This window comes from Abramis brama, assembly GCF_963993115.1.
Source record: "Abramis brama genome assembly, chromosome: 20".
Lineage (NCBI taxonomy): Eukaryota > Metazoa > Chordata > Actinopteri > Cypriniformes > Leuciscidae > Abramis > Abramis brama.
The window spans coordinates 5491841-5515645 of NC_139982.1; the positions used below are offsets into that span (position 1 = coordinate 5491841).

At 41.5% G+C, this 23805-nt stretch overlaps 1 protein-coding gene and 1 long non-coding RNA gene across 2 annotated transcripts in view; both read left to right on the forward strand.

The window, feature by feature from the left end:
• LOC311071474 overlaps nucleotides 1-23805 on the forward strand; it is a 72047-nt gene that overhangs the window by 13176 nt on the left and 35066 nt on the right. The window lies entirely within an intron of this gene.
• Nucleotides 11643-23805, forward strand: part of LOC311070380 (epidermal growth factor receptor-like) — a 37470-nt gene continuing 25307 nt past the window's right edge. The window contains exon 1 of the mRNA XM_084094205.1: nucleotides 11643-11933. Coding sequence (XP_083950331.1) covers nucleotides 11855-11933 — 79 coding nt within the window. The 5' untranslated portion in view covers nucleotides 11643-11854. The remainder of the gene's footprint in view (nucleotides 11934-23805) is intronic.

A 23805-nucleotide genomic window follows, 5' to 3' on the forward strand; every position in this document is an offset into this window, starting at 1 on the left:
TGCATTGATCACTTGTTTATTTATTAAGAATATAGCCTGTTTTTCATGCAATAAACCCTTTAAAATGTGATTTTAAGCTCATTTATATTATTATTACTGTTATTATTTTTATTAATAATAATTTTGCATGGAGCTGCCACACACAAATATAATGCAATTACAATATTTGATGATTTTATTTATTTATTGCAAAACTGTGCAGCCCTTTCCTATATCTCTATCCATGATATTGATCCATAATAGAAGGATGATTGGATGAGCGATAGATGTATGGATATATATCTATACAAACTATACAGATAAAATAGCACTGAATTATGTGTGTTACACACAAGTGTTCAACTAACCCTCTGTCTGTTACAATTAACCCCGCATATGGGGTAAGCTGAACATTTGCACTTCTGTCACTTTCAGTGCAACTGTATGAAAATGGAAGATCCTAGAAAAAAAAACATTAAATGTTCATTTGTAGCAGAGATGTGTGTGTTGCTTGTGTAAAAAAAAGAAAGAAAAAAGATGAATCTAACTTAATTATTTTTTTAATAATTGGGCCAAACCCAAAATGTGTTAGGTTGTGCCCCGCTCTCCCCTACTAAGAAAAGTACTGGGTAATATAAGGTACACTGTAAAAAATTCACCCGTAAATTTACAGTAAAATACTGGCAGCTGTGGTTCCAGCCATTTACCGTAATTTTACGGTTTCAACACTACTGTAATTTCACAGTAAAGTACTGGCAGCTGTGGTTCCAGCCATTTACCGTAATTCTAGTTTTTAATTTTATGTCTGTGCTTCACAAAGTACTGGCAGCTGTGGTTCCAGCTAAAAACAGGGGTGCAAACACATGTATGGTCAAAAAAGAGAGAGGTAATCGAAGCCCTCGTCCCGCGGCAAATATCCAGATACTACATTGCCACCATCCCCAACCCACCCCTATAGGCACATAGAATCAAATGAAATTTAGAAAAACTATCTTGCGCTTCTTCTTGCTTTACTGCTACTTCCTGAAAACAATTTCACCTGATGATTTGAATAGCTCTTTTTGTAAAGAATTAATAATTCTAGGATGATTGGGGTAATTGTGTAGGGTAGGCCTAGTGCATCTGCATAGAAACTAATAAACAAAATACAAATATAAATACAAATACAATAAAACACAAATACACAAGAAATAAAGCAGTGCTTTATGTTTTTCAGGTAAATTAACTGTATTAAGTATTAATACAGTTTATCTTTTGACAAAACGTGATTTTTCTCTTTCTCTTTTGTTGTTTGATTAACTTTGGTGACACAAACAGCTGCAGGTATATTGGGTGCTGTCCCTTTAAGACGAATGCACGTATCTAATACCGGTAATTTGACTGCGTTTTCGGGAAAACTCGTTGAGACGGACACTGGCTTATTTTTTCGTGCACATGTCTGTTCAAACACAAATAGATAAGAAAGAAAAGGGAATTCGGTGTTCACGAACTTCACGTGCTGTCTGCGACTGCGTGGCTCTGTGCGCCGACAGATCTACATTTGGATGTTAAACATAATATATATAGCCTGATACAGCAAAGACAACGTCGGCAGTATTGACGGCAAAATAGGCTACAGAATATTTCGTTCTGTAGGCCTATTGACAGGGGCAATATTTGAAAATCGATAATTAGGCCTATTTTTTACATTACAATTATATATGCATTTGTCAAAACCGAGAGACTTTCAAGCATCAAAATGTAATTTATTAATATGTATTTGTGCCTTCTATTTTGTCTGAAAACTTCCAACACTCTTGCGTGTCGCGTGAAAAATAGTCGTCGGTTGCGGTTCTATTTGCACGCGGTTTCGGCGCGGCTCGAGAAGTGTGTGTGTCACGCAGGCATTGTGCTTTAACACAAGCTCTAACCAGTTAACATGAGAGCTGACATAAAAACGGACACTCCACGCCACGCAGAGAGAAATGTGATGCAGTGGCAGATCCATCCAGAGTGAGACAGAAACACTAGTGGTCCACGCTTTCGCACATACTGCTGGTTTGGCGCGCATTCTGATTCGCTTATTTCCTATTTACTTGTTGGTGGACGCAATCCAGAATTACTGTTGGTTAAATTATAATCAGACCCTCTCAACCCCCCCCCCCCCGCGTGAAAAAAGCGGGAGGCGCCGAAAAGCGCGCTGTTTGCACCCCTGTAAAAAGCTAGAATATAAATACTGTTTTCTATTTACTCTATTGTCTGATATCTATTAACATCCCTATATTTACTCAATGGAAAAAAATAAGAAAATGTAGATTATGGTACAGTATTGTTTGCCATTCATTTAAAACAGCTAACAAGTTTTAACAATACATTAACAGTTCAGGAAAAAAAGTCACAGAAAATACATTGTAAAATTCAATGTGAGGAACCAGTAGGCAAACAAAGAAACCTTACACTCAACATATCACATCAGCATCCAGGCAAGAGAGGAATTCTGAATCTGAGAGGAAAATATTGAGAACCAATGGATGAAAAATCCTTGATAGAGGCAAAAAACTGCCAACACGTCCCACATCAGCTTTTGACACATCTGGTCTGAGAGGAAATCCAGATCTGAGAGGAAAGAAAATCAAGAAAATATTAGTGGTAAAATAAATCACATGACAAAAACTAGTGATCACATATTCTACGAACACTTTTAAAAGAGACATAAAATGATCATGTTATTGTACATAACTAATCTTAGAGATTATCGATACTTTACTAAACACATCTCATTAAACATTCACAGTGCTGCAGTAAGTGAACTTCTTGTTACTTAATGACCCACAAATGTTTTTTTGTTTGTTTTGTTTTTGTAATAGTTGTTCATGATTCGCTTGTTTGTTCTGAGCAGTTGAACTGTCCACTGTTCTTCAGAATAAAATCATCCCCCTGGCAGCCTATATAATAGCGGAGTCCTCTAACTAATGAGTAGTTCTCATTGTGAAAAGATGGCTGTTAAAACCATGCAGTCACTATTGTAAAGGGTTTAATTGTTCAGAATGTGCTGGAAAACCAAAGACTGTGCAAGACATGGTGGATTTTTCTGAAGAACATTGGGCAGTTTAACTGCTCAGATCAAACTCATGAACCACCATCACAAAACAAAAACAACATTTGTGGTTCATAGAGGTAACAATGTAGTCACTTACAAAATGTACATTTTTATTACACTGCACTGAGAGTGGCTAATGGGATGTTTAGTAAAGTCATGAAAGATTATAATTGTTTGTGTAGCTAGCTTAAACACTTTGTTTGTCTATTGAGAATGAGGAGATGTCGTCACGACACAGCGCCCCGCCCTCAGAGACCGCGTGATCCTCCCCTTTCCGCCATTTTGGGAGGATACCCGCCAGCGCCGTTCATTGTTTGTATTGGTAGTAGAGGAGGTTGTCGCACTATTTTAGAATGCCTGGAAAACACTGATGTGTAAAAAAACTGCTCCAGTGTCTCACACGATTGTCGTGGAAACCGTAGCAACCATGTGTTACAGTTTTTTCGTATTTTAAATTTTAAAAGTAAAAAAAAATAAAATAAATTGTTTGGCATTGGTAGTAAGTTTCTCCCTGTAAGGACCCTTTTCTTTTGCCGCATTCATCTCCATTTCTTCTTAATTTTCTCGTAATTTCTATTATAATTCCTCGAGCCGTCTTTCCTGCTCCGTCTCTGTATTGTTCTTGCACTGTTGCCCCTGGCAACCGATAGCGTATCCTCCCAAAATGGTGGATATAAATAGCGCAAGCTACCTATGAGTATGTCCTCATTCTCAATACATGTGACTGATGAAGACATTTTATGACCAATTAATGCAGAAAATCATCCAGTTCCAAAGGGTTCAGATACTTTCTTACCACTGAATATGAATGCAGTTAAGAGGTGTTGATTCTTTTAGGAAGCTGCACAAATGTGAGTGTCAGTGGGCATTTAAGTTTAGTTACCTAGACGAAGTTTCATTCGAAATCGATGAGGTTCTTCAGGAGAGAAGCAACTTTGGGATTGACAGTGGCAGACTTCTTGCTGACAAGTTTCCCAGTCTTCTTTGAAACCACCTTGCCTCTTTCAGGGTTTATCCCAACGAATCGTTTAAGGGTAATAAAAAAACCCACACCCACACACACATTAAAAAAGAAAACTTACAAAATCTACCTTTTATCAATTTAAAAATGGGATTAAATATAAATAATTAACCAATTTAAAGGGTACTATAAAAGGTGATAAAATACCTTTGAATGAATTCCAAGGTGTCACATGCCTCCTCTGGATACTGAAGACGTAGAACATTGCAAACATGGTTGCTATTGCAGTCAGGAATCTTGGTTGTATGCCCTCACAAACAACACGACCCTCTAGGGTAATCATCCAGCGTTCAGTACAGTTCTCTGCCCTCCCTGAAATGAATTTTATTTTATTTTTTTTATTTTAAATAACAGTTTACACAATATTCTCAATTTTCTGATTATTTACTCACTCTAAGGCCATCCAAGGAGTGTATGACTTTTTCTTTATCAGAACACTGTGGCGAGTGGGACAAGGTCGAGGGACGTGAGAGAATGGCGCAAAGACCGTTCATCATCAGCGTGATTACTGACGAGTGACACCTGCGCGACGCACCGGTCTCGTATCTCACACAGAGGAGTGGAAGCATTAAAGGAGTAGCGACGACAATGGAGATCGAGAGAGGAACAGGCCTGATTTTATGTTTGGTTTTGCTTCTGTTTTATGTGGCCAGCAGTCGTCCGTGAGGGGCTGCTGGCTTATACTTTCATTTTTGTATTGGTTTATTTATTTATTAATATATTTGAATGTTTGCTGGTTCCCGCCTTCTTCCCATAACAAAATCCAACATAAAATCAGGCCTGTTCCTCTCTCAATCTTCATTGTCGTCGCTCCTCCTTTTATGCTTCTGCTCCTCTGTGAGAGATATGAGACTGGTGCGTCACGCATGTGTCACTCATCAGTAATCACGCCACTGGTCTCGCGTCGTTCTCTCACGTCCCTCAACCTCGTCCTACTCGCCACATACACAAATACATTATTTTAAGGAAATTAGAGCTCTGTGTATGTATGCAACAGGTCCCATCCTTTTGACAATCCAAACAGCATATTAAGGCATGATTACAGTAATCCACACTATTTCCGTCCATCAGTTCATGTTTTCTAAGGTAAAATGATACATGTTGGTAAGAAACAAATTCATTATTAATATTTAATTATTAACTGTCCTGTTCAATCAAAACACAAATAATTTGTGGCGCTGTGTCAGATCACTCGCATCCATAACATAATATGGCACCAGTTCACTTGCATCGTATAAATCTGTAAAACAGCAGATATCATTCTAAAAATCTTGCTGTGTTCTAGTGAAAAAGAAAGTCAAATACTTCTTTGATGGCCTGAGGGTGAGTAAAATATCACATTTTTATTTTTGAATGAACCTTTCTTTCAAAAGTACTGCCTTTGCAACCAATCATTTATCCCATCTGCACTAGTTATGACATACCACATAGAATAAGATGAGGGCTGGCAGGTAGATTTGGCATCTTCTCTACATCAGCTGCAGTCGCAGAAACCTGAAAGAGAACAAACAAATTAGAATGATAGATAAATTAATTAATTTGATAAAATGAAACAAGAAACAAAAGATTTTAAAAACACTCACATCTGCATGTAATATCAGGCCACTTTCACTCTCATTGAAATGTGCCAGAAGAAGCTTGATGACCAGGTCTGCAATTTCAAGGTTCTCTGCCTGGGACAGGACATCCTTCATGTTTTTGTCTTTTGGTCTGCTTTTAAAGTACTCAGGAATGGTCTTTCCACATTCTTCCATTGACATCTCTAAAGTGTGCAGTATGTCAATTTCAGTAAGTAAGTGAAAATGGGCACAGATGGACCTCTGGTTAAAAAGGTAAGGCCACTGACACCTTATGTCCTCAACGGAAGGAGATGGTGTGGAATTTAAAAGCTGACGCTGCAGACAGAATGTTGTTTCCATCAGATTTTGTACTTCTAGTTTCTCAAATCCAGCAGTTCCCTCCTTGCTGTAAATGTCTTGTAGTCGCTGACGTTTTGCCTCTATGGTTTCCGTGGTTTCTTCTGGTGGGAGATGTGGCTGAAATCTCACACACCCGTAAGTGTCAGTGGGTCCTCGTTTGCATCCAGACCTTGTCATGGTTCTTCTCTGATGGCCAAAACTGCTCTCACGATTAAGATTTTCCACACGTGTCTTCACTTGCAGTAAGAGAGATGTATACCCTCCTGCTATTAAAGCACCATTTGGAAACTGGTCTGCAAAGCTGTTAGGGTACTGCCTAACAATATTTTGGCAGACTGTAATACATTGAGAGCGCGTGGGGTTAAGCTCATATTTGCGGATTTCGTCGACTAGGACTCTCACCATCTGGCGCCGTTCAGCAGGTTTGGGCCTCTTGCCTGCAGAAATAGCTGATTGGATCTCTGGTGGCATTCGGTCCCAAGGGACCTGGAAAGTTGTGGGCCATGTCTTGGAAATGGTTGGGGAAAATGACATGCAAGCTTGGCTGTCAGGTGCTGGACTTGAAAGAGGAGAGGATGAACTTGACTGACTGTAACTTGAACATGGGCTGGAGATGGCTTGTAGGTCTAGAGTAATCACTTCAGTTTCTGATAAAAGTACAGAGAATTAACATTATTTATAAACTAATGATGATACCATGTACAGTGTCACTATTTTGTCTCAAAAACTATTTTTACATTTATTTACACATTCATGTAAACTAAAATTTTACTTGGCAAAAAAACATTAAAAGGACCTCGTATAAAAAACTGTATTTTAATCCTTACTGTCTGTAATATTTACATTTGTATGGGCAGGTAACGCTCATTAATTTTATAAGCTTAAAATGTCTTAGCTACATTACCTGATTTAAAAACTTGAGCTGAATAACTGGCAAGAGATCTTGAAGGTCATCTTTCTGAACATACTGCAAATCATTTTTGCTTTCTAGCCCAGAGCTCTGAAGTTTGGAGAGGATCTGTTGCAGAACATCTGAGGATAGGTTAGGCAATACCTGCAAAATGATGTCTTTAACCTCATTACTCCAGTCAGACATTGCTCTATAGAAAGAGAAAAGAGTGATGAAGAATTAGTACAGGCATGCCACACACTCTGTACTCAGGCAATGGGTAATAATCTAACAGATTCTCGTGTTTTACACAGCACGCTCTCTCGGCTGGCGTAATACTGTAAACACCCATGTTAGGAACCAGTACAGCCCGATATTCCTGGGTAACAAAATGTACAGATGAACCCTGATGAACAAGAACTAATTTGATCTGTCCAACCACAAGCTCTTCATCATCTGAGTCTCTGATCAAAACAAACATGTTTTTTTTGTATTTTGAACCTCTCAGTGTAATATCATTGGCAACCTCAGTGTTTACAGCCTCAAAATTCATATGCAAAACTGCCGTTCTGATCTCCTCACTGTATTCAGTAGAATAAAATTCTGTGCTTTTTTCAAGAACAATATCTGGTGGAAAGAAGTTGGCAGCATATAGGTATGCCTGAAGAAGCTGATGTTTCTCTGAAAGCGTTCGAAAAAGATTCTTGAAGTTATGCGATTTCCGAGCACACTGCTTGAAATATGTATGTTTGCTTTCAAATCTTAGCGTCCACAAACGGATTAAAGGGCCAAAGTGGAAAATCAGTTCAGGATAATGAGTAATGTAGTGGTGCTTTGGTTTCAGTGTGTGATTTGGAAATGCTTTACATCTAGTGTCCAGGTACTCATTAATCAAAACTTCTAGGTAGGCTATCTGCCCTGCAGAAATAGCTGGTGCACATATAAGCTCAACTATTTGTCGAAGCTGTAACACCAGCTGCCACACCTCATTTTCAGCTGGACTTTCAATCTTATCTCCAATCAAAACTGGAAGCATCCTAAGTAAACACCAGTTTTGCACTGCATGACCAGACAGTTTATCCCCCCCTGGAGAAAGCTCAGCAGGTTTGTCATTAGCATCACAACCAAAGTATGAGAACTGACTTATTCTGCGATTTAAATCCTGGTAAGTGAACTGCTTATCCACAGTCACAAGGTGTTTTATGTATAATGCTACATCACATGATGCAACACCTTCAAACATGTCATGGCCAAAGACAAGGTGGTAATCCAGGTTGGCATACATGAAAGTAACTTAGACTATTGAACAAAGAGTCAAATTTGATTCCTTCAACTGGACCTGAATCAGAATCCCTCTCAGCATGCTCTCTATATGAAACAACAGTGCGTTTAGTACCTTTGGATAGAGGATCTTTTTGAAAGGTCTCTCTGTCAATGTTGCAATATCTGCAAAAATGAACACTCTTGGAGAAATTCTCTACAAATCCACCTATACAGTGTGAGCCCAGGTTGTCCCCACAAATTGCAGTTAACGTTCCCAGGAACACTTGTCCGTCGGGCAAAGTAACACCACTTATCTCTTATCTTTAAGGTCTTTGATGAGGGGCTGGAAGATTTTTTCTTGCCCGAAAAACTTAAAATCTTGTTCTCTGCAAATCAGAACAAGTTGCATCTGGTCAATGCTTGACCTATGATGCGGAGGAATGTCTGTAAGGGTGGCGTATACCAGGGTTTCCGTTGTCCGGTAATTACCGGACATTGGCCGAAAAAAAAAATGAAATGTCCGACAAAATTAAATCTCTCCGGTCAAATTGTCCGATTAAAATTGCCTAATAATCCCACCCCCCTAACACAATCTGAATTTGAGAATACGCCTAAAATGTATAAGAAAATATACACCGACCTTTGGCTATGTTATAAAGGAACAGGCTCTACCGTTTGAAAGTTATTAAACATTATTACATGGCTTGGTTGAATTCCAATGTGGAATGCGGTCTGTTATTTCTTGATATCAGACGCTGCGAAGCACTAGCGGCGCCAGGATTTTGATTGTAGGTGGGCCTCCAGAAAACTGGATAAACCAGTTAAAATAAGCCAAAAATAAATAAAAACGGGTTCCCCTTCATCTCCGTTTCAGCGCTTTTCTGGGCACTGAGGACAGTGACTAGTAGCCTACCTGAATTTAATGCTTAAAAAAAAGGATTTTTTTTGTTGCTTTTTTAATACAATTACAATTTCATTGAATTTATTCTTCAATAAAATTATAGGCCTATTATTTTTAGTTTATTAACAGCAACAACAGTTGTAAAGATGAAGTTGACGATCGCCATCTCCGTAGTGAACGCGCCTATAGACAGAAATGCACATCATGGATTACATAATCAGAGAGTAGCCTATTTCTTTTCGTTTTAAATTGTTAAAAAGGCATTTCAAGCTTTCTTAAGATATATTTCATGTCTGTGAGGCCTACGCTGAGTTTCGTTAAATTAGGATGAGATGCGCTCCTGTTTACGAGCAATGCAAGTGACCGCGCGGGCGCCTGCATGATTAGGCCTATCTTCTGCTATATTTGCTGCTTATTTATTAATTACAGGCAATTGGTTGATAAAAAAATTATTAAAATTAAGATACAATTAATACAAAACGAAATTCACTTCAAAAAAGTCTTTCTACAAAACAAAACTTAATTAAGTGGTCAAAATCATGTCTGACCCGCTCCATGTCTCTCGATATTGCGCATCCTACTCGTGCGGTTCACTTTTCATAATCCACATAAATTAAAAAATAACATTATAATATTTTAACAAATATTAAACTAAATGAGCTTATTTAATGGCTACAACACGTATAGTAGCTAGACATAGACTCTCTATTTGTACAAATTGCTGCACATTCATTTTATTCTGAATTTTGCACACATAAGTTGAAAGGCATTTGTTTGTGCATGCATAGCAAAACATATCTGCAACATTTATCAAGTTCACTGATAATTATGCGTGCATTTATTAATTATTATCTTAATGAATAATGAAAGGACGAAGCATATAAACTGCGTTGTTTGTTTAGAATGGAATGGATCGCAAATAGATCCGAATGAAGAAACATACATAACCATAGTAGAAAATGGGTCTCGAGTGTTCCTGCAGAGGGGGGGTTCTCGCTGCAGAATCGGATCAAGACGAAGAAGCAAAGTCGCCTTGCGGAGAACAAGGTTACGCGGCTTATGCGCATTGCAGGTTGTGGAGAGACACTGGGAAGATCGCTTGAGTAAAAACAGTAGGCTTCAGATATTTTATGTGGGGAAGGGGGATTGGTTTGTTAAACTATGAATGTGAAACCCTAGTAAAAACAATTGGCGTTGATTGACGCCAATCGGACGTTCATGTTTTTCCGTTTTTTTATTTGAAAGTTAGGCTAATAAACATGTTGCATTCGGCCTGATTATGTCATTTTTTAAGTTACATAGCCTTCCTCCAGTTTTCCTCAACTTGACTAATTAAGAGGCGATATTTGACCGGCATATCATTAAAATGTTCGGAAAACGAAACCTCTGCCCACCACAGCATTTAACACTGTACTCACAGTCTCTTAATATAATATGAAATAATTACCTGAAACAACATGACATGGGGAGGTGGTTGAAAATATATTTGTCATGATGTAAACTAAAATGAACTAAACTAACCAAACCAGTACAGTGTTAAATGCCGTAGCGGGGACCAGTGTCAGTTTTTGACAAAATATCTGGCTAAATCAAGTTGTAAAAGTATTAAATCTTACTTACTCAGATATTCGGAGATGAAACTCTAGATCAGACTGGTAACAGTTAGCACTTTAACGAACTGTAAGCTGAAACAGAACGAACACACACACGTACAACAGTATTATATTAATTATGTTTATTAAACGGGAAGTTCCAATCCTTGATTCTGATTGGTCAATAGTTTACGGTCAGGGACTATTTATTCCAGCGGAAGGAAGGCTTCTAGTGATTTTACTTCATAAAAGTTGCATAGAGACATGTTTTTCGGCTTTAATAGTTGTATTGTGTGGTAACCGTTTTATAAAAGCAATAAGGTAACGTTACTCGAGACAAGTGCTGTATCGTGATCACGGCTGAAGGGGTTGCAGGCACTCCGCGAACCCTTTAGCCGTGACTTATTCACGATACAGCACTTGTCTCGAGTAACGTTACCTTAACATATTACATGGGGTGGTGGAACTATCAAAATGAAACTAAAATCGACACAAACTATAACTTTATACTAGACATTCCGTGAAAAAGGTAACTTGTTAGGTAACGTTAGGCCTAACATGATAATTTCTCGCCTGATATTTTACTGGAAAGGGGAGAAAATATGTGCTCAGGGTTTGATAAAAATACAGACAGCTAACGTAGCTAACGTTAATGTTAAATCACATTAAATCACCACACCTCCCAGAGAGAAATAATTCCATCCAAAAAAAGCTTTTTACTCAGTTATTAATTACCAAAACCATTTTTACTCAAATCTCCGCCAAATCTAATGACCATTTGCTAACTAAGTTATGGTTTGACACAATCATTTCAGAAATAAAATCATCGGTATGTTGTACAGTATGAACGGTAATGTTAAGTTACATGTTAAGTAAGTTAAATGTACAAATAAAGCATATTTGAACTATTCTTACCATGTTCCGTGTTTGTTGACTCGACCTGCCGTTGTAGGTTTTCCACAGTGCGGGATTCAGTGATAATGGCGACAGTTGAAATAGGCGCGTTTGTTCAGCGGGTCCGCCCAGCGTCTGTAGCGAGCCCGCGAGTTGACAGTGCGCTGTCAGGAGGCGGGGCATATTCTGTGCGCATGATCGAATTGAGTCTGAAAGAACAGCGGACCCAGAGCGGACCTAGCGGCTTGAGGGCGGATCAGCCCCGGAGTCTATTGCTATCAGGGTATGGAGTGAAGTCTGAGAGGTTTGAAACATAAATGGCAGGACCAACTGAGCTGGGATTGATTTTTACCTTTCTGCTCTCAGGGAGCCTCTGTGCGACGCCGGAAAAGAAAGGTAGGAGACACTCAGTATTATTAAACGACTTGTTGTGTAAGATTAAACCTTCATCTTTGAATGCTCTCCGGTAGATCTATGGGATCGTCGCACATACCTTCAGAGATGTGCGTGCGCTTAGAGGAACCTCAGTCAGTCAGCGTGGGAACAGAGGAAGTTTGTGTTCACTGTCCCACAGAGAACTTACTCTTGGACTCGATTAGTCTTTTAAATTACGTTTTTATTGAACGTGACATTTACAGACAATAATACTCCTGGAGGAACCTGGGGTTGAGTCTAGTTCACACAGGGATCAGCCCAAATGTTAAGGCTCTATAACCCCACCCCATACTTTTAATAAGGTTGTGATTTCTTTGCGTTCATTAGTGAACTGGCGTGATTTATATACAGTAGTTGAGGCGAAGAGAAGAGGATATTGCCTTGAACTACTTCTTCACTATAGATTAAACAGCTGTAATAATACTCTAAAATGTGCTTCATGTGGCAAATTGACAGGTTTTATCTCAACATTTACTACATTATTTCTTTTCCATCTTTTTTTTTTTTTTTTTTTAATTCAAAGTGGCTGAAAAACTCCAGTGAACAGCAGCAGGTTATGAATTTTGAATGAAATTTAGTTTTTAATTTTAGTGTGTTGACTTTTTTTTATTTTTTATTGAATGCCAGTAGTTGTTACCTGAAGGATTTCTACCTGATCCAACCCTGAAAATGACTTTTGTCGGTTTAACAAAATGTAGTCAGGTAAGTTCAGTCATAATAAACATTATATTTGACTTCATATCACATGAAGCTTCATTAGGTTTTCTAAAATGCGTGCTAATGTGCTGGTCCACCACATTTTCTTTGATGTGAATCCAATTAACTAAAGCCATTTATTTAATCTATGATGTTAGTGTTAGAGTTTGTCACATTTATTCGATTTGTTTAAAGTGTGTTTATATGTCACTCTGCATATTATTTAGACGGTCTCAGGGGTGTCCTGTGTGTAAACACATGGCTCTGCCAATACTGACAGATGGGACACAAATCACTTTATTACAGTCTGCTTCCTCATTAGGACTCATTCAGGTTTACAGTCACGGTGCCAAGAGAGGAATCTCCTCCCTTTATTATAAGTTCTGTTTTGACAGTCATCAGTGACGTTACCTTTTCATGCAGATTTTGGTTTAAAATCTCCATTTTTCCTGTATTCTTTCTGAAAGCCTCGCCACATAGGTGTGAATGTCTACGCCATTACCAAAGCAACCCATGCGGATACCGGTAGATTGGTTATATCTGGACTCGTGAATCTTATTTGATCACTTGCAAATTATAGTGTGGACATTCTGCCTGAACAGATCTGACTCGAGAAAAAATCTGATTCCTAAAGTCTGAACACAACACAGCACTGTTATTGAATCGATTTGAATCAACTTTGAACAGACTTGAGCTGAATAATGACACTATCATTGCTGAGTTGAACTAATTTCATAATTGATGAACTTTGCAACACTGACAGTTATTGAACTGTATTGAAACAACACTGAACTATATTAAGCAGAATAATGACACAATTTTCTTCCGCTGCTTTATAGCTGAAATTGAACAACTTTAACACACATTTCCTGTTTATTAATATGAAGCTGTGAAGCTTTGAAAATGTGTAAAAAATATGAAGGTGCTTTGAATAAAGCACTATATAAAAGTGACTTCATTTACATTTCTTTTTCGTGTGATCTGTCCTTTTTTCAGTTCCTTGTAAAAACATTCAGAATTTAAAAAGTCTGCAGGATAAATGTTTAACAGTATATAATCACAAAAACATGCAATGCATCTTTTGATTGACACTTTTAGTGTGTCGATTACATGTACGAGACGGTCCGATTGTGTGTCTTCATCGAAGAGTCAGCTTGTTGAGTCAGGCTTCATCTAATCATTTGCAAGTTGCTTGTGTTTGTGAGCCAAAAGACAGATCTCCTAAATATTTCAAAACAGCTAAACAAAACAGTCCTCGTGTGCTGTACCCTTCCTTATGCAGTCGCTGGCATGTTGCGTAAGGCGTGCTCAGGAACTTTCCAGAGTATCAGTGAATAAGAGCATGATCGTCAAGAGTGTCCATTAAAGGGATAGTTCACTCAAAGATGAAACGTCTATCGTCATCTACTCATCCTCATGCCATTCCAAACCTGTATGACTTTCTTTTGTAGACGTCAACAGGAGGTCATTCTTTCCATTCACTCATAATGAATGAGGAGTTTTCGAAATTCAAACAAGATGCAAAAATGCCATAAAAATATCAGAAAATAAGTTTATAGTTTTGCATTTTTAATTGAGTTTTTATTTTTTAGCATCATTATCAAATTTCCTATAAATTTCAGTTTAGTTTTAGTTAGTTTCATTAATGGTTTTGTTAGTTTTAGTTTAGTTTTTATTTCGTGAACACATTTCTATTTAGTTTTTATATATTTCGTTTTGGCTTTAGTAATTATAGTTTAGCAGAGTTAACAGAACACTTCCAGTTAAAGACATTTCATTTCAGCAAAGTTTAATGTTTGCAGTTTACAGTTAACTTAAGTTGTGAAAACGTCTCAGGTTACGACTGTAACCTATGTTCCCTGAGAACAGGGAACGAGACACTACGTCAGAATGACGCTATGGGGAACGCCTCAGGCGTGACAGGTGTCTGAAATCAAATATCATCTCACAGCAATCATGCTGACCGGCGACAGCCCGTGAATCATTAGCGTGAATGATTAACGTGCAACCTGCAAGTATAAAAGGGGCGCTTTGCAAACATGACAACATCCTATCGTCTGAAGGGACTGTTGCAGGCAGGCCCCGAGGCATGGCAGGAAGACGTAGTGTCTCGTTCCCTGTTCTCAGGGAACATAGGTTACAGTCGTAACCTGAGACGTTCCCTTTCGAAAGGGAACTCTACACTACGTCAGAATGACGCTATGGGGAACGATATACCAACGCCACCATGCTAAGGGGAGTGCATGCCAAAAGGCAGTGACAACTGTCAGAACCGGCAATTCAAATGAACGCTAGTACCACTCACCCCCAGGTCACACTGAGCTGTCAGTGACAGCACTCCCTACGGTCATAGCCCAAGCTAAATGACACCACAGAAAACCTCCATAAACATAGTTTAGTGAAAGGTCTACCTGGGCCTGCTCAAGGGCCAAGGACCACAACTTCAACTTCTTAGAAGGGGTCCCTTCTAGGGAATGTGGCTAGGGAACCTGAGGAACCCCAGCCAGTCACTATTCAGGGGAACGTGCCGCCTGAAACGCCACCAGGCAGGCCTGACCCGGTGTCACTATATAAGACACTCCAGTCTGGCCACTTCCTGTCTGTCCGAAGACAGAGCCTCTGGACACTTGCCTTTAGGAAGGCATCCAACCCGAGGGACTGTGAAGCAGGCAGTGAACCACTCGGACCGGATCTCAGAGACGGGATATCCTGGAGAGTATGACTCAGCATAGTGCTTTACAACCCTTGCCAGCGAGGGGAGTTTCTCTACTCAATCCACGGATCAACTCAGTGTTTGTGTTTCAAAACACTGAGGAGGCCTGTGAGGGCCTAAGGGCTGATCTAACTGGGAGGCCTCAAGAGAGGCCTACGACCGACTGACCAGACTCAGGAGACCACATACTCATACTGACCCTCAGTGAGGGGAGGAGCATTAGATCTACCTGGTAGGCAACCAGGCTGTAGCAGGAAAAAGAGGTTCCAGGAGGGAACCCATAGCAGAGAATAAAAACTTGAGTCGAGCCAGGGCGCAAGCTCACCTTCGCTAGCTGCCTGATAAGGTCTGCTAAACTGAAAGTAAGCGGCCACTAGCTTACAAAAACCCAGCACCACTGTGAAACTACTCTCAGGGAGACCTGGAGAGGCCTTACTACCTGACAACCACAGTATGTGGGAGCTCACTTTCAGAGAGGCCTGGTGAAGCCTACTATCTGATAGCCACAGAACGTGGGAGCTCACTTTCAGAGAGGCCTGGGGAGGCCTACTACCTGACAACCACAGTATGTGGGAGCTCACCTTCAGAGAGGCCTGGTGAAGCCTACTATCTGATAACCACAAAACGTGAGAGCTCACTTTCAGGGAGGCCTGAAGAGGCCTACTACCTTAAAGACCATGCTAAGTGGAAACGCACAGTAAGTGGGAGCTAACCCTCCAGGGAGGCCTGGTAAGGCCTACTACATGACAACCACAGTATGTGGGAGCTCGACTTCAGGGAGGCCTAGTGAGGCCTACTACCTGATAACCACAGTGCATGGGAGTTCACTTACAAAGAGGCCTAGAGAGGCCTGCTACATGACAACCACAAAACGTGGGAGCTCAACTTAAGGGAGGCCTAGTGAGGCCTACTACCTGATAACCACAGTGCATGGGAGTTCACTTACAGAGAGGCCTGGAGAGGCCTACTACCTGACAACCACAGTATGTGGGAGCTCACCTTCAGAGAGGCTTGGTGAAGCCTACTATCTGATAACCACAGAACGTGGAAGCTCACTTTCAGAGAGGCCTGGAGAGGCCTACTACCTGACAACCACAGTATGTGGGAGCTCACCTTCAGAGAGGCCTGATGAAGCCTACTATCTGATAACCACAGAACGTGGAAGCTCACTTTCAGAGAGGCCTGGAGAGGCCTACTACCTGACAACCACAGTATGTGGGAGCTCTCCTTCAGAGAGGCCTGGTGAAGCCTACTATCTGATAACCACAGAACGTGGGAGCTCAAGAAAAACCACATTAAGTGGAAACTCAAAGTATGATGGAACTCAACTCCAGGGAAGCCTGGTGAGGCCTACTACCAGAGAACCATGACATGAAGGAGCTTACTTTCAGGGAGGCCTGGAGAGGCCTACTACCTGAAAACCACAGCTGACAGTGGGCCAGACTGGCAGTCCAGTTGACTGTCTATGGGGCTTTGCCTTCAGGGAGGCCTTATGAGGCCTACTACCTGATAGTTCAACCTCAGGGCCACTTAGTACCACAGTATGAGGGATTCAGCCCTCAGGGAGGCCTAGTAAAGCCTACTACCTGATCCCCACAAAAAAAAAAAAATGTGGGAGCCCATCTTCAGGGAGGCCTGAAGAGGCCTACTTCCTGAAACGGTCTAATCAGCTGGATGTGTACTGCTGCTGGGGACTCGCCTAACAGGGAGGCCCGGTCGAGCCTACTAGCTGATAGCGAGTCTTTCTGCTACTTTAATGAACACTGCTGGAACCATACTAATAAAAAACTTTACTAAAGTTTTGACCTAGTGTATGCTCCACAATGTTGTGACCCACCTCCGAGGAGGCCTGTTAAGACCTACTACTCGGTAGTGAGTCTTCTGCCCGAACTACCAGGGCCAACCAACGAAGGTGAGCTGGCCTAGGAGCCCTATCTTAGGGGCTACCCGGTCAAGGAGGCCTGCTGGGGCCTACTACCTAACTGTGCAGCCTTCAAGGCAGAAAAACTGTTACTACAGCGCTTACAGCATCCTGGTACCTAACCACATCGCCAAAGGCAGTGTACTCAGCACAAAGCAAAACCCTCATAGCAGGGGAGTACAACATACGCCACTCTGCCTAGTGGAGGCCCCATTTCAAGGGCCTACCTACTAAATGCATGGGCGTCAGCTCATGGCAATGCCCTGGCTTCAAGGGAGCGGAGTTCAAATACCAGAATGAAATGTAGTTAGAACTCCCTGCTCAACCGGAGCCATCGTGGTGTGAGGTAGATAATACAGAGCTGAGAATGGATTACTCAAAACTACCCCGCGTTTAGTGGGGGAGTCACACCATATGCCCCTGAAATGTTAGACAGGGAGCGGGCCTGCAAGTGGCTCCAAAGGGTAACAGGGATTTGTCCTGTGCCCAGCCTGGGGAAGCGGGGCTTGCTTGCAAGCCAACCAACCTTCACCCCTCGTTCGAGTGGTTCAGCTCAACGGGCTGAGTGGAGCCAGCTCTAGAGGCCTAATCCAAGTAGCTCTGTTCGGCAGGGTCTGGCAAACTATCACATCGCAGAGCGAAAGACAGCCTAACCCTGCCTGAAGGATCATACCTCAACTACCACCCTGCATTACTCTACCACCCCTGAATGCAGTGAAAGGGGCGGGCCTTGGCCAACAACTCCCATTTAAGGGAGGAGGCTGAAATCTAGGGGAGGAAGCCTAACACATAATGAATGTGGCAGCTATACTTAGCAGAACGCCTCCAACATCCCAAACCTAGCCTAGGCCAGCTACAGAGGCGGCCCGGGTTAGGGCCGACCTACAAGCATAGATCTACCTGAGAGCTCGGAGGAGCCACAGCCTACTTGATTGAGAGGCTGTAAAACACTCACCTACTGACACCTTACAGAGCTCAGGGGAGCGAAGTACTCAGGATACCAATGTCACAAACCAATAGGTAAGACATAAGATCTATCTGAAGCGCCAGCGTCAGTCTAAACCTAAAGCAAAAAAGTTCTTTTTTTTTTTTTTTTAGGAAGACCAACTACTCTACCCCAGGGTGGCTAACAGCCCTGCGGCTAAAAAGAAATGAGCGGTGGCCCACCACGCATAAAAAATGTTATGACAGGAAGGCCATCACATACTCAAAACGGAAGCCAATTTTCCTTGAGCTTCTCGTTAGATCGTTCCAGCCACCAACTGGGGAGGCTTCAGGGCCCTGAAGTCTCCATACTTTACCTTTTTATTCTAAGAATGACCCCTAGGTCTATACAGGGAACAAAGCTTCTGTAGAGAGATACAAATAAGTGTTAGTTATACACACAAATTCTCCAAAAACCAAAAAAGTTCACCTGCGGCGTGCGGAGTGAAGACTTCACCAGAAAGGTCTCAACGAACCTGGGGTCCACCACTTTTACATGCCTAAAAGAGGCACTCACATCAACCAGTTGCTACGGCGGGCCATCAGAACATAGTTCTCATCATAGGCCCAACCCCAGGACTGGTGTAACGCAAACGCCTGGGGAGTAAAGAAGAGGGAGAGGGCCGGTAGAAAAAGCCCTCCAGGGAGGTCATACCCTTACTTCCGCTGAGCGCTGCTCCGCTTGCGCTGAATGACCTCCCTTAAGTCCCTCTTCTTGCGGGAGGCTCGCCTTCTCTGCGTCCTACTCCTCCCTGGAGGGGGCGCATGAGAGGCAACACTAGACCTCTGGCCCTGTCTATGGTCCTCGGACCAAGACGGACCAGGTCCTCCCGCCTGCCTGGGCCGGGGCCCGGATCTCAGCGGTATACAAGTTTTAAATGCGGCTGAGCGCGCCTTCGCCTCCCTAAACTTTCCAACCACCGCCTCAACGGAGGTGCCGAAAAGTTTAGTGGGCGAAACTGGTGAATCAAGGAGAAGGGCCTTTTCCTTCTCCCCGATATCAGCCAAGTTGAGCCACAGATGCCTCTCCGTGGCCACCATCGCCGCCATCGACCGGCCGATCGCGGCAGCAGTCTGTTTAGTGGCCCGGAGAGACAAATCTGTGGTCCGGCGCAACTCAGCGACCGCCTCAGGGGACAGCCCCGTCCCCTGGTCGAGATCCCGCAGCAGATCAGCTTGGTAGGCTTGGAGCACTGCCATGGTGTGAAGGGCAGCACCAGCCTGACCTGCTGCCATGTACGCTCTGCCATTCAAGCGAGCCGTGACTTTAAGAGGCTTGGATGGCAGAGTCGGAGCTTTTAGTGTCGACGCCCGCCCAGATACGAGATAGTTCGCAAACGTCTCGTCAATGGGCGGCATCGACACATAACCATACTCCCCGATCCCCTCAACATCAGCGAAATTACCCCGCTGATGTCGATGAATACGGGCCGAGTATGGTTTCTCCCATGCCCTCTCGATCTCAGAATGAAGATCCGGAAGGAATGGGAGGCTCCGTTGAGCTGGTGGTCTATGTTCAGGGAGAAATCGATCATCTAACCGGCCGCGAGCGATCTCTCCCTGAGCGCGCCGCCATGGCAACTGAAGCTTGTCAGTGGCGCGCTCCATAACTTCCACCAACTCAGCGTACATGGGGCAGGATGGCTGACGAGGTTGAGGATCTGATTCATCCTCCTCAGCCATCTCTTGCCCAGCCTGAAGAGCACTCGCTGCAGTATCAGTAGGAGAATCTTCTCCGTCATCCACCTGCAGCTCACTCTCGTCAGCCGATGACTCGTCCGAGAGGTGAACAACCCTCTCGAGACTGTCAGCGAGCTCCATCTGGGAGCCCCATGAAGCGCGTCGCCGCTCTGCCTCGGCACGAGCGGGACCCGATCCGCGAGGACCAGATGCTGAACTCTCTCCCCTCGAGAAGAGAGCCAGACGAGAGCGGAGCGTTCTCATAGGAAAACACTCACAGTTTGCACAGGATGCTCCCTCGAGAGCATCCCGTGCGTGCTCTTCACCCAGACAGTACACGCACATCTCGTGAGTGTCACCCGGCGACAAATATCTTGGGCACGGGTCAACACATTTGACAAATTTCTTAGGACTTGCCTTGGACGTCCGTTTCATTTCCTTGCTGGAGTAGACGTTTTTAATTACAGACAAAAACAGTCCCTGAAGACGAAAAGATGTTGTCATGTTTGCAAAGCGCCCCTTTTATACTTGCAGGTTGCACGTTAATCATTCACGCTAATGATTCACGGGCTGTCGCCGGTCAGCATGATTGCTGTGAGATGATATTTGATTTCAGACACCTGTCACGCCTGAGGCGTTCCCCATAGCGTCATTCTGACGTAGTGTAGAGTTCCCTTTCGAAAGGGAACCTCTTAATAATAAAAATAAAACAGTTGTTTGAGGATGAACAAAGAACCAAACAAATGCAACTAAAAAGTAAAAATTATTAATTCATACTCATTCATATTAAAAATCAAATCTTCTTAAACGTGGTGTATAAGAAAAAAAAAAAAATATGCGTATGATTATTCTTTAAGGTTATTTCAATGATTAATCCTTTCAAACATTATTCTTGTATTGATACATTTATGCTTTTTGTCTATTGCATCGTTTAAAATCATATAGTTATACTCATAGTATAGGCCTACTTCTACAAATGTAGCCTCTATGTCTATTTCTGGGCTAGACATTAACTAACATTAAAAAAGATTAACAAATACAGTATCAAATGTATTGCTCATGGCTAGTTCATGTTTATACATTAACTAATGTTAACAAATGAAACTTATTGTAAAGTGTTACCCATTATTCTTCTGGCACAATCACTTTAGCAAAATATCCCACCCCTCACTGTTACGTCCATGGTTGCACTTAAAATCACATGGTCTAAAACACAATTGTCATCATGTTTTGCCAGAAGGACAGCAATTGTGAGTAAATTTTCAGTCATCTTTGCAGGAATGCAATATGAAGACTGTACAAAGGAGCATTTCTCTTTAGCAACACTATGAAAGTATATAGCAAGCAATTACAATGCCGGTATAACCATATATCTGTGTACGATATGCGTCACATGACCAAACGTGTCATCGTTTTCAAATACCGCTGTTTTCACAGTCAACACTGCAACGCGTAAACGTCGCTTGTAAATGCATCCACGTGGCAGAGCTCCGTCTTCGTGGACAAAAACTATGTGGATGAAAGTTCAAAACAGAGAGATAAAGATGTGTTTTTTCATCAAGATTTCATCAATTATTTTACGTTTATCCAGGTTTAACTCTCCATTTGTTCATCTCAGGTCTCTCTCATTTACTGAAAATTCAGATTTTTCTCCTGGAACTGTTAAACATGAAGGTCAAACCTGGATTTGTTTTGCGCTCTTGTGCCCCAGGCATCAAACCATTCAGATTTCTCTGGAAAACACTCTGATATCCTTGCCAATGCTGAGATCTTATAAAATTTAACAAAGAAAAAGACCATTTGCATAATTATAGACTCGCCTAATGTTCAAAACACAGATTGTACATAACTCCATGTTCCTCAGGTCTGCCAATTCAGCTTATTATGATAAATGGTCTTTTTGATTTGTCATGTAGCCGATAACAAAAGCATGATAATCCGATTGTCCTCTATCGCAGTCACATATCCTTCTTGAAAAGCCATCATTTTCAGTTCTTCCACTAATGGCTGGAGACCATCAGTGTTCTCCGTTGGGATCATGAATTGTTTAGCCAGTGATCTTGGGAAACACATCAACCCTGTATTTCCCCCTAATTGTGAGATGAATTTGAGATGTGATACTGCTCTTCTTTCCCATTACCCTCCTCCCCCGCCTCAGGACGTTCCAAGATGGAGGACCGTTGCGTTAAACCGCCCGTCAGGCATCATTTCATCGCGTTGTCATGCTGGAACATCTTGGTCCCGTTAATTGACATCATGGGAACAGTGTTTGGCACTGGATTGTTGGTCTCATGCGACTTTAACAGCTCTTTCTCTCTGTCTCTGACTCTAACAATTTCTCAGCAAATAAAAAATCATTGCAAAGGAATGCTTTGAGCCCGCAGCCTTTCTGTAGTTCAACAGGTTGGTGGCGCTAGCGACACCAAAGGTTGAGTTAACTGTAGTTTTGGCGAATTCAAAATGCTTTCCATAATTTTGAGAAAAGAACAAGAGAAAACGTTTAAACTTTTCATTTTACAGTTTTCATCATCATGAGCACTCAGCAACAATTAGTCCCATTGTCCCAATCTCAGACGGCTAGACAACAGCACTTTTTCATGTGGATTAGTTTTACGATCTCTTTATGAACTTTTTGAAGTGTCAAAGTGATAGCATGTCAATGGAGGGACAGGAATCTCTCAGATTTCATTAAAAAATATCTTAATTTGTGTTCTGAAGATTGACGGAAGTTAGGGGTGGGCGGTACACCGGTGTCATAGTCATCACCGGTGTGACATTGCGCCACGACATGGATTTTCTAATACCGTCAATACCGTAATAAATCAATTATGTTCCTTGAACGGCTGCATTTACATTAGGGCTGTAGTCAACCAAAGAAATGCTTAGTCGACCAAAGTCCTGTCCTGCACAACGATTAGTCGACTAAAAAAATAAAAAATAAAAAATAAAAATAAAAAAAAGACGCGATGTTTTGCATTTTGATTGAACATTTATTAAACAATTGTCAGAGCATTTATAAAACAACAACGAAAAAACGTTTTTGTTTTTGTTTTATTGACACCTGGGATCCCCCGCGAAACGGTTCTCATTCGCGCTTGAATAAGGCCGGCGACACACTGGCTGCTGGCGTGAGAGTCTCAGCTGCGTTGGGTGTCTGTTTTTATTTCGGCTCCCATGTTAAAAGGTTGGAGTTTGCACACTGCCTGCGTGAGACACGCGTCTCAGGCGCGGCTCGAGCCACGCGGAAAACGCGTGCATGCTAGAAATAGAACCGACGCCTGAGTGTTCCTGCAACAAGAGTGTTCTCTGGCTAGAGCGCAGAACAGCGGAGTTTGTATGAACCGAAGTGCATGCCTGAGCTTGTATTGCTGCTGTTGCTTTGACATTGTGGAAAATAGAATAAACAAAATGTATTAGACTTTTTACCCGTTATTATCAATCTAAATTAATCTCGTTTTTAATTTAGGCAAACTTAATTTCGTTTTTTCTTTATTTAAATTTCGTTTTTCTTTATTTAAATTTTGTTTTTTCTTTATTTAAATTTCGTTTTTCTTTATTTAAATTCCGTTTTTCTTTATTTAAATTTCATTTTTTCTGTATTTAAATTTCGTTTTTTTCTTTATTTAAATTTCGTTTTTCTTTATTTAAATTTCGTTTTTCTTTATTTAAATTTCGTTTTTTCTTTATTTAAATTTAGTTTTTCTTTAGGCCTATTTAAATTTCGTTTTTCTTTATTTAAATTTCGTTTTTCTTTATTTAAATTTCATTTTTTCTGTATTTAAATTTCGTTTTTTTCTTTATTTAAATTTCGTTTTTCTTTATTTAAATTTCGTTTTTCT